Below are 12,031 nucleotides of genomic sequence, written 5' to 3'. Positions count from 1 at the left end.
TTTGAAAGCAAATATCGATCAGATAAGAGAAACACAAGCCGACTTTCCTAGCTAGATCGCCTACATCCGCAGAATCTAAAACTTTCGAACTGCGGACCCAATTTTCGTTGTACTACAGGCCTTGGTGGTTAGCAAGGGTCGGGGCTTCATGCATCCCGTTAATTTGTAAATTCCAGTGGGCTATAGTCGGTAATATAGTGGAGCCAGCCGCGCTGTTTACAGCTAGCTAAACGAAAAAGAACATATTTTAACTTTGGCGTGGTATTAGCATTTGATTGGGCTTAATATCAACCCGTATACAGCGAAGAAAGTTGGTGCTCACGAACGGCTACAAAACGACTTCGAAACTCGCATGCGCGAACAGCCGCCGCTTTTAAAGCACCAACAGAAAAATAAGGTCTTCTTGCGAGAGGTGGATTGAATACCACCGAAAATAATTACAGCGTCAAGCCTGCGTCGGGAAATGAGAAACAGTGTTCAGCAACAATAAGGCAGGTGTCAAAGTGATATTTCCGCGATGGGCAGTAATATGGAGAGCTTGTTAACGCTAGGGCGAGTCAACCAAAACATACTCATTAACGGGTGCAAAAACGATACTTAAGTAGCATCTAAGATCCTGTTCAAACAAACCTTTGATTAAGACGAGAACAATGTGATGAACAGCGCAGCGATATGAAATATTGCGGGGGGCAGCAGGATCGGAAGCATCACACTTTGATGCGAATGACGTCATATTTCATATCTTTAAGATGCTCTTAAAAATCCACTTAAACATCTGAAATATGACGGCATTCGCACTGTATTTTGGAGAATTGTTATGGCGACCATTGTGCTCGTTTTCCTCCTCGGTAACATGAAAGTGGCCAAACGATTAAAAAATGACGACGACGTAATCGTAGGTCCGAGTGAGATAGACCGCACATTGCGATTGTTGACGCAAGGTACTGCTTGGGTGCCGGGTGCAGCCGTCGTGATTTAAAAGCCAGCGTACAGGATGCGAAGAAGAGAAAACTAGACACAGGAGATAGTGAAAATATCGGTAGCATGTAGAATCTATTGCAAACTAACAAAATATACGGGAAAGCAGTGAACACAATATAGCGCTTGGGCTTCTTGCTTCTGGTTGTATCAATAGTGTAAAAGCTCACCCCAAACACATACAATACGAGAGCCGCAAAGAGAGGAAAAACGAGAAGTGTACACTGCAAGAAATCCTAGCGAGTCACGCCAAATTTACTTTTCTTTATTGTCGGGGTCCATAATGGATGCTCCCTCGCCGTGGTGTTTTTTTTTTTTTTCAAACAAAAACAGCTTGCGGGATATAAACTAAAGAAAATTCATCGCGAAAGAATACGGATGCTGCGTAGAGCCGCAAGCGTTTGCAATGACACTTTCAGTCATTGTATTTCAGTGATGCCACACCGTGAGCTGCGGTTGTTCGTAGAACAGACTTTAAATACTGTCAGCAAACCCTTTCCCACAACATATAATTGCTTTAGTCACATTCGTCTGCAGGCGTAAACAAAACGACCAATCTTATAACGGCTTCGCACACGAGCACTCAGCTGTATCAATGTAGACAAGTTTGTCAGCGAGTAGTCGTCTGCGTTAAACCTACTGTGGCAAACTTCTTGTCTGCTACTGTAGTGTATGGTAGCTTAGCAAAAGCCAGAATGTCTTAGTACGATTTTATCCCACTAACGATGTCTGGAAATCCATTGCTCTTGTCCCCCACTAAGATAAGTGGATCCAGTTTGATTTCTGAGCCATTTTTTTTCCTTCACCGAAATCGGTAGCTTTTGGTGAAGGAAAAAAAATGTCTTAAACTCTTGAAACACCGAAATCGGTAGCTGTCGGTGTTTCAAGAGTTTAAGCTCCGCACTTAAAACGAAATCCACCCATTGTTATCGCTGCCTTGTGCTAAGAAGTGAGCTACACTTGTAGTATAGGATACCCATATGCAAGACATATACTACATTTTTCGGCCAATACAGCTATACTCTTATCCGCATTGACCTTTATGTAAAAACGGTATTCAATGTCAATCAAAATGCACCACAATTTCTTCTGAATTATTGCGCCTGCTCAGAAATACCGAAGATTGGACAATTCAGGATTGTATTTGGACCAGACAAAAAACGATCAGCGCTTTTTTTTAACGTTTAAACTCTTGATTTTGGTACTGATGGGTGCGTTCAAGTTTGATGGAATCACATCGCGATTGGGTCCAATAAAAAATGCAGCAGCCTCACCCACTGGCAAAGTTGTCGCTTGTCTTTTTCTCCTGTCGCCGAAGATTTCAAGTCTTATACTTGAAAGCTTTGTTCGCCACCCTTTGCTAGGTAAAGCAACACAGGGGAGAGACCGTAGCACGTCATCCAAAACCCTTTACTGTATGATCCGTTGCGGTTAAGTCACGCTCCCGTCAGCATCAATAACCACATCGAACCCGCGTCCAATGTCACTGAAGAAGCAGGCGTCAAGTATCGTGTACCAGCTCTTAAGGTAACGCAAGATCCTGAATCAGGTCATCACCATGATGCACCAGAGGAGCGAACTGGAGTCACGTCTCTTGATGGGAGTAAAATGCTACATATTGGAATCCGAGGCACCACATTCGTGATCTCGCCAAGCTAATAGAGCGTGGGCAGAAGGTAGGAAACGTTGCTGACGTCCGACAAAAGCGAATACTTTCTGATTAATAGATTTGTCACCGTTGATAGCTACGTGCTCATGGACGGAGACACTACAAAAGTGTGATTTACATCTTCACCGGCATCCGACTGGTAAACTTATCGGATGGCTATTTCTTGGTTGTGACTTGTCGTGCCCATAATTACTTTAAAGGACGATCGCCAGTCGATTCGAATGTGTCAGCTAAGCTAACGCAAGAAACGATGAATTGGTTCAGCACCACACACCACAAAGATGTATAAAAACGGATTTTCATTTTGGTAATGCCGAAGAATGAAACGCTTACCAAACAAGCATTTGCATACAGTATTTAATTTGCTTGACGAGCGCCGGCGCTTCGCGGCGGTGGCGCATGCAGTTTAATTGCCAGGTTATGCCTCCGTTCCTCTCGCCACCCGACATGGTTAGTTGGTAAGCGGCAGTCGAGCACCAGCAGAGCCCTCTTTTCCCCCGAAAGATTTCACCGGGCGCTGTCTTTGTCCGTCTCGCTGCGCTTGGCATCAGATCTTTGTTTTGCCAGCCACAGCCGCCTTCGCTCCGCTCGGCAGCCAACTAGAATGCTAAGGCATCTGAGAGATTCATGTGACGAACGGACGTGCTAGCGTTGATACTTTAAGCATTTTCACTGGACGGAAATAGAGATCTTATAATGCTGTAAATGTTATCGTTAAAAGGAACCGTTTTTATACTGTTTTGTGAGGGACGACTTGTAACGAAGTTTGTTTTTACCTTACTGGACAATGAAAGTAGATCACATAATTTGGTCAGAACGAAACGAAAATGTAATTTTTCTTTTGTTTTGCTGCACTCCTAGAAGCCACAGGTGTGATACGGAATTTAAGAGACACAATTTATCAAAAAGTCTAACCTGTTGGACAGGTTAGCACTTGCACAGGCTCAGTCAGGAAGGGTTATGCATCACACGTCGAAAATTTAGCATGCGTGTCTACCTAGATATTTTAGATTAGCCGCATTCGTCTTCCTTCACTTTCCACACCATGGTCTGAGCGCAATGTGAACCTTGCAAACCTTCTTTGCTTAAATCGGACGCGTTAGGGCCACTGAACATGTTTCAGCGCAGCATCGCCTTCCTGTGTAATCAGGAGAGGATCGCCTAACCAATACTGCATCTACGCCGGAGCAGGAATGTGATATTCATATTTCGTCACTTTCTGCTTATGCGTCATTTAGAAATTTTGTTGCATATTTTGGACCGACTTTTGTTATCGTTCATTGGGCCGTTTTCTTACTGTAGGTTAAGCGCTCTAGTGTCATATCTAATGGTGACGAGGATCTGGCGGTCATCGCCATCCTCGCCCGTACGATGGTCGAGTCACGCGCGCTCTGCTTTGATGTGACTCTACCTAGAGCTGACCCACATGGAAGGAGAGATTCCGTTTCGTCAAAAGACGATCTTACTGCCCACGTCGCGCAATTCCGTTATCCCGACCCATTCCCAATAAACATTTTTTTTAAGTCTCAGCATTCGAGGCACTATTTGTTTTTTTGTGGCGTAGGGCCTAGTAAAATTATTGTGAAACGTCGGCTACATGCTTTTCCATCAGGCCCGTACGTGATGTTTGTCCAGGCTATGTTAGTGCCGCCGTGTGGTGCTACCCAGGAGGTACTTAATTTGTTAAAAACCCGTCACCCGATGGTGGGAAACGAAATGCCGTCTTTATTTTAGATGTGACTTGTCACGGTCGTCTTGCACAGATCTCGTGCCTTGAGCGGCAGGTGAAGGGGGCGGGGGGGGGGTCATTGGGCATGGGATAGCTTGCGTTGTGCAGGATGCAAACGCAGTTATCTTTGAGCTTTTTGCTGTGACACCTAACCGCAATGCATTAAATTCTCTCTATAAATGTTCACGGTTTCGAAACAAGAGCACAAGGTCTCTAATAAGAATTTTCACTTATTGGTTCTCCCTTATGGATGCGATTTTCAGACCCCAATAGTAATTCTCTCCAGTGAGATTTCATGGGTTGGCTGTCCCGAAGCCAGTAGACGATCTGGCTTTCACAGCCATGAGATCTGAAACCGAAATAACGCATTAGCGAACTGGTATTCGCACGATTGTGCGTATAGGCAAAGGTCTGGGACCAGCCGGTATGAAATCGGCTAAAGTGATTATGAAATACCCCTAGCACATCTCATTTACCTAGTAGTGTATCGTGGCGGGGAAAACGAGCTCTCTCCCACATAGTAAAACCATCAACATCGTCTAGCACTTCAATGCACCGGTATTTTAAGAAAATATTTATGAATTCTACAACAAAGTAAAACACGAGCGTTCAACAGTTTTTCGCTACATTTGGGAGCACAATTCAAAAGGATACACACTTGGACCAAGGTCTGCCGCCCTCTTTGATGTATACGGCTTATGAAACGACGTCAAAAACCGCCCACCGTTAATAAACATCCTTTCCACAGTGATGTATTCTCTTTCGACCCTCGCCTCACTTCTGAATAACGAAACAATACGTTAAGTGGTGTGGCCCGCGAATGATTATTACTCTCAGCACGTAAGATGTTCACCCTAATGGCCGCTCTCATTCACGACATTTTGCTAATCACCAGCCCGCAACAGCCTGATAGTCTCGTCAGACAAGGGGCGTCAAACAACAACGTCTCCCACAATGTCTCCTACTGTACTTCTCATAAGAAGGGTTGTTTTAAATAACGACTAATATTGCGTCTACGCTCGTCAAAGCAAAACTTGCACATCATCTGCTGAAAACTGCACGACTTAGCAGAAAACGACTGCGCTCTTCACTGGATTGCTCTCAGTGACATGCATCTCTGTCTGAATAGATCTGAAGGAAAGTATGCATGAAGGGCTGGGGCGACAGTGCTGGTTCAAGCCGTGGTATTTATAGAGAATAACATTACGACTCACAGTAGTTATGTTCAGCTACCAAAGTATATTTCGGAGAGCACCCAAGTCGGCTCATTTACGCCCAACAGCCTATCTCCAGACACAACAACGCGTGCACCGTACCATAAGCCAGTGTCGAAGCAGTTCACGAAAATACTGTAAACACCGCCAATTGAAGGGCTCAACACTGCATTTTGTCAGTTAGCACCCATGCATATCCCGGTCACGCCTCGCTGGCTGTTTTAAATTGATCATTACATTATCGAACCTATATTTGCTTAATTAGGTTATCGCAGATGCGTGCGCAATCCATCGCTGCAACTTGTCGACCGGGTGGACAATGGCCCTCGCAAGTACTGCCTGCAGAATATTAAGTCCCGGATTCCTTACCGATAGGACCGATATGTGTTGAGCTCATGCCCTTGAGGGTGTTATCTCCACCCCCAAGCAGTGTACTCGGCATGGATAGGGAAGTCCGAATCCGACGCTTTTTCTTCGACGTAACGGGCGATATCGACGAAGTTTTGTGGCTCGCAACAAGGTTCTAGGTCTCGTCCTGCCACTTGCGATGAAGCCACTTGACGACTTCGGTTGCGGTGCTGGTCATCTTGCCGTTCCCTATTTCAAAAGTGAGGAAGACTATCTTGATGTTGTCTGTCTGGCTCTGGAAATAATTGGCTGAAATATCGCGAATTTCGTATACTTTATAGATAATACTGTCTCACACTTGTTACACATAGATTTGTTTACTAAGCTACTGCCTTATAATATATTTGCTATTATTACTGATGCAAGCTGTGAGCATTGCAAGCGATACAGTAAGATCCGTAAATATCGCAGCCTAGAATTGTTAAGGCTCAATAAATCAGAAGCTGTATCGTTTGCGCCATGTAGCGCTGTATCGTAATAAAAACTGGTATCCAAGGTACATACTCAAAACTCGCGAATAATTCACTTTTTTTAGTCTGTAGCCTACTGTGAAGTCGTTAAATTCGCAGCTCGAAAACCTGTATTAGGGGCCGTGAAAAGTTTACCATCCTGCAACTTTATGCTTTTCTAAGTAAAGTTGCGCAACCAGCGATGTGGATCATGAAGCAGCTTGCCTTGGCACGGTTTCGCACGTTAGGGCCATGAAACATTTGTCATCCTCCACAATTACGCTAACCTAAACGAAGTTGCGCCACCATCGATCGTCATTTTAGCAACTTGGCCTATAAAAGGTTTGCCGGCAACCTGTGAGAGGCTTGAACAGGACGATGACAAATCCAAAATGTTATTGGTGTCGTCCACCAATACCCCCACGCATTTTTGACAAAGCACCATTAACGGTAAGAGGCTCGCAACAATTTATCACTTATACAGCCTTAACGATATTCCACGCTTATATTGTATCAGGACCGAGCGAGCTGAGTATCTGCAAACCCCCCGGGCAACTTAACCCAGGTCTTTAATATCTATTACTAATAGCCACTGAAGATTTGTCAGTCGGAAGACAACCCGTAATTCTTATGCAGAAAGCACTGTAAAAATATTGAGTAGGCTACTTAATCCTTCTAGCCCGAGCCTCTATTCTGTATCCAACAAAGTAAGGGAGTTCTACTTGAAGAAAGTGTGCTGCTAAAACCTCTCAGCATTAACTTGCTGTGACCCTTTTGCTCCTAATCACCAAAACACTGACACATTTTGCGCAGCGACATTGCGATGCAGAACATAAAGTCTGCAAGGTATCCAGCATCTGCAAATATCGCGATCTTCTGTTGGGCTACTAAGGTACAGAGAAGAGTGAATACCTGCGTCCCATCAATACCTGGTATTATCCATACTACTCCTGGCCACACTCAAGAGCCCGACATCATCCATTCATTCTTGGCGCCAACATGAAGCCTAAGCTCGCGCAGAGAAAGATTTTGGCGGTTCCTACTTATTAGATTAGTGAGAAAAAAGGCCAAACTCTTCTCTGCACGTACGATCAGGTAAATGGGCTTATAGCTACAGCTACCCACTGCTAAAGTTACTCTTCTTCCTTGTCGCCCCCTCTCTTACTCTTACGAAGTCGGGTATTTTTTCTTTAGGCTAGATACAATGCTCTTGTCGCCACCCCATGCGTCATGCCAAATTTGCGAGCTTTTTAGCGTGTTGGTATAGAGATACTCGGCCTCCGAACATATCGCTGCATTACGAGCTGTAGCGGGGCTGCCGTAGCTTTAGCGTCAGAGGAAGCCGTTCGACTCAAAAGATGCCTTAATACAAAGTTCCTGATCCCAGGGAACATTGGCACAGCCCTAAAGCCAGGGCGCAAGAGCTGTGGACTCGAAATAACCTTTCTGCTTCAAAATCCGAGGTGTTTTATTTACTTTTATTGCGGCCAAGCAGACTAAGGGCAAATGTATCGGTTTAACTATATAACATAACTAAACATACTTAAATGCATAGCGTGTGGTTCTCCGCCAGCGTACTGAGAAACATGGTTAACTCTCCGGGTACCCCGCACCCTGTGTGTGTACCACACCATGTAATTCCGTTACACGAGCAGTAAATGATTGTGTCGAATTACTTGGACTTTACGTCCGCAAAAGAGTGCAGACTTTGCTAAGGTACTGCCTGCGTTTGTGATGCTTGCTAGATGAGAAGAATATTCACTTATACTATTATTGTTACAAACGCAATTTTGTATCATACAGCTTACCATATGGTCCTCCATACGTAACCCATCTATTATCCGCAATGTCACGGAGATAATCGATTGTCGGATCAAAAAGCTCTCGTTGGAAATGTCATCATTCAATGGCTCGTCTACAATGTCATATATATACTACTTCTGGAACCACCTCGTTGTTTTCAATTACGTCTTTTTCATCAACGTCGAATTCTAAATGCTAGCATCACTGGACACTGCGCTCACGTCGTGAGCATCCGTTGGTTCAAACAGCCGCTCTCGTTTGAGTCCCTCCATGAGTCGTCACTATCAAACACCTCCAAATCAACTCGATAATTAGGAGGGTGTCACTCTCGCCCTTAGCTTCTTCAGCATCTGTCGTATTCTGTGGAGTATGTCATTCTGTTAATCAAGAGCAGCAACTTTCCCCGCCCCACCTTGCTCTATATCATCCTGAGCAGGGCTGTTATACCCTCCATCATATTTCGTACCATTCGGCGCAATCCGTGCTTCACCGCTAGCTTGATCTGTATTTTCATGAACAATACTTCCACTCGGTATCGCTCTGTATCATCCGTAGTACCGCCCGCCAAAAATATCTGTACCTCTGGACTGGTATGTAGCTCCAGTAAAAGAGCGGTCGTTTAAGCGTGCAAACTCCGTGAAGCGTCTGTTTCATCAGCTTTATTCACTCTCGCTGGTACAGGAGACGCCATAGGAAGTGTGCTTGTCGCCGTAGACGCCAAAAGGGGTGAGCTTGACGCCGTAGGCGCTGAGGGACCACTACATGATAGTTGCCGACTAATAGCTTCGTACGACGCCTGCTTTCCGATCGGACGACGATTATATGTACTACTCAAGCTTGGAGGTGGAAGCTGGAGGCGACCGGATGCGCGCCCAAACGTCATGAGCTCAGCTTCGCTTGGATATTGCATTTTCGTTAGTAGGAGGCACCAAAGCATGTTAAGTTTCAATTACGCACCCTTGAAAACGCTGATGGCGCGTCGTGACTCGTCCAGCCGGCCCTTGATCCCTGGTTTACGTAGTGGTGGTGCTGGGCCATGCGCGTGTGCTTGCATCCGTCCTTGCATAATTCTCTCCACAGCTGCGTGAGCTCAATCTCGCCCGGGATGCACATCGTTTCATGATATATCTGTATTTGAGGCAACGACGGAATGGCTGACACGCGGTCGTTTATGGCTAAAGCTTGAATTTTCAAACTTCCACTAAGTTAATTGTGCTCTTTTTATTCGCGTTAAGGAATCCCCGTGTATCTTCCCTTCGCCAATCCAATACTAATGATGTGCAAAATCCTCATTTACAAAACATCATATGCGAATTTAACGTTTATAGCCAAGTTAGCTAGATACAAAATCCTGCTAAATCTTTTATTCTGTACGATACAGAATACCGGGCTAGAAGCGTTAGTTTTTGCCCGTGGGAGCCCCTACAGCGGGCAAATCTCAACCCTTCTAACCACATCTCTGGTCCTCCTTCTAATGACCATTCAGGTTTTATGTGGTCCAAATATACATACTTCAGCCCAATCATAAGTCATTAATTTCACTAACCGTGATAATATTAACATGAAAACCCCCATTTCTAAACAAAGTCAAACCAGACATCTAAATGAAATTTCCAGTTTAGTAGCCCAAGGTTCTTCTACCAATACCGTTGATGTATCCATCCGATAATTGATCAAAATTTAACCAGCCGGGTTTTGGGGACCTAAATTGATATATGGATAAATATCATCACTTATCGGACCTCACTTAAGTTTATTATCCGTTTTAATGACCAATCATATATTTATTTGTTTAGGATAACCAATCATATCCAAATAAGATGTCAGTCTTGGCCAATCAATTCCTCAAGGGTTAGGCTGGTAATCTAAACTCCACATCGGACGTATTAGGTCCGAGGGGCACGAAAAATATGTGTATCCCCTTACAAATATTAAGATGTCGGCGTATCACACGCATATTTTCATTTTATCCGACCGGCGTAATCATTTCAGTACAAATGACTCCATAAGCGCTTTTGAAATTTGTTGTATTTATACCGTAGCAATTTCTTGAAAGCGCTTAAATGGCGACATGATTAAGAGCCTGTGTGATGACGCGACGTAGTAGCTACAACTGTAACTTCTACATCGCGTATACTTATTATTGTACCCGTTTTTAAAGAGACATTGATAATTTGCGTTAATGACTTCGATATACTTTACATTATTTAACGCTCGCTAGCCACACACAACAACTATTAGCATCTAGCGCTACATCGACACGACCAGCGGCTGGGACAGGCATCTGGACTTAGTGCCCCGGGGGCTACCAGCCGGCAGCATGCTTCCCTTCCTGCCGGGTGGGGCAATAGCTCTCGTGGGGTCTGCACGGGGTCTGACGGTGGCATCCTTGCTGCTGGTAGCTAGATGGCCTGACGAGACCACCGGAGTCCGCCCTTCGAGGTGCCACATGAAGGCACGCACCCAACGGGCAGCCTGCCGCCCGCCCTGCCCGGGAGGACATCACAGCCCTTGACGCTCCGCCCAATCCTGATATCCCCTTCGCTTCTTCCGTCTTTAAGCTCCTTCCTGTCCTTGCTGCCGCCCCTCTTGTCGCCGCCGCCACCCTCCTGCTGCATGCCGTCGTCGCCACCCTCCTGTCACACTTGCCGCCGCCGTTATCGCCCCTCGCCATCTCCCTCCCCGCCTTCTGTAAAATAATAGTGTTTAGAGTGTGGGCCACAATATCTAATCCATAAACTAATAAATTGGTTTTGAGGGGTTTGATTTAGCGTACCCTAGTTTTGGTACAGGTCCGATAAGGTCATCCGGTCCGATAAATTTTGGTACGGACCAGTCCAATTTCGCGCCATTCAAGAAAAAGTCATGTCGCCTTCACGAGCTCCAGCACCAATGGTTCCACGTCGTGCCCAATATAGTGACGAGGATCGAGGTGCTGTTGTGGCTGCTGTTATCTCAAGGGCCTCCATGAAGACAGCAAGTGAATAGACCAACATATCGTATAGTACGCTCAAGGCGTATGTGGAAGCTACCCGCAAAGGAGCCCAACGAGAGCCGAAGCGTTGAGGTCCTCCGCCTCTGCTACCGCGTGATGCTGAAGACAGTCCACGGGACTGGTTGTTAGAAGGGCAGCAAGTTAGACACACTGTCAGTCGCCGCGAGCTCCTTGAAAATGCACAACAAGTGGCTCAGCTCGTGAGTGGGCTATTGGTAGGGTAAAGTTGGCTTCGTCGCTTCTCGGAGCGATAACTCTCGCTAACACTGAGAGCTTCACAGGCTATTTCGAATTCACATAACGAGATTGAAGAGAAACATCTGTCCGTTTTTTTTCTCTTGGTTGGCCAAGGCCATCATCGATCATCGTATGGGTACTGCTCGCATTTTTAATGTTGTCGACGCTGCTTTTAAGACTATATAAGAGCACAAGCAAGTAATTGTGGCTCAAGGCTCTAAAACAAATGTGTGGCACAAGCAAATTAAGATTCACTTCCACCTTAGTTTTGTGGCCTGTGGTAATGTTATGTCTGTGGTGCCAGTGGTGCAAGTGGTTGAGCCGTCAGTAGTAATGCAGGCATGGGTTTAGACTGTAGCAGCTGATGAACTCACCAAAATACAGTGTGTTCGTCAATATCACTTAAGTCGGGTTATATTTACCCTAGCCCTAGAGCTTTACAATGTTCACGAACTAGCAAGCGTGACATAGTGAAATTCGTATTAAAAAGGCTACTTAGCTGGCAACAGAGCCAACCGAACATTCTGCCCTATTTAGCTTGTAGGCAAA

The 12,031-nt window shown here is 45.3% G+C and overlaps 1 protein-coding gene across 1 annotated transcript; it reads right to left on the bottom strand.

Annotated features, from left to right (window-relative positions):
* Positions 1-8,561: 8,561 nt before the first annotated feature.
* On the bottom strand, positions 8,562-9,363 carry PITG_08981 (uncharacterized protein; the record flags this gene model as incomplete). Its single annotated transcript, XM_002902972.1, has 3 exons — positions 8,562-8,600; positions 8,717-8,752; positions 9,208-9,363. 3 exons carry the CDS (start codon positions 9,361-9,363, stop codon positions 8,562-8,564), a joined length of 231 nt encoding a protein of 76 aa, XP_002903018.1.
* Between the last annotated feature and the right edge of the window lie 2,668 nt (positions 9,364-12,031).

The sequence above is a fragment of the Phytophthora infestans genome, genomic scaffold, assembly GCF_000142945.1.
Source record: "Phytophthora infestans T30-4 supercont1.16 genomic scaffold, whole genome shotgun sequence".
NCBI classification, from domain to species: domain Eukaryota; phylum Oomycota; class Peronosporomycetes; order Peronosporales; family Peronosporaceae; genus Phytophthora; species Phytophthora infestans.
The sequence above is the reverse complement of the archived record's forward strand: the minus strand, read 5'-3'. Positions and strand labels throughout refer to the sequence as shown.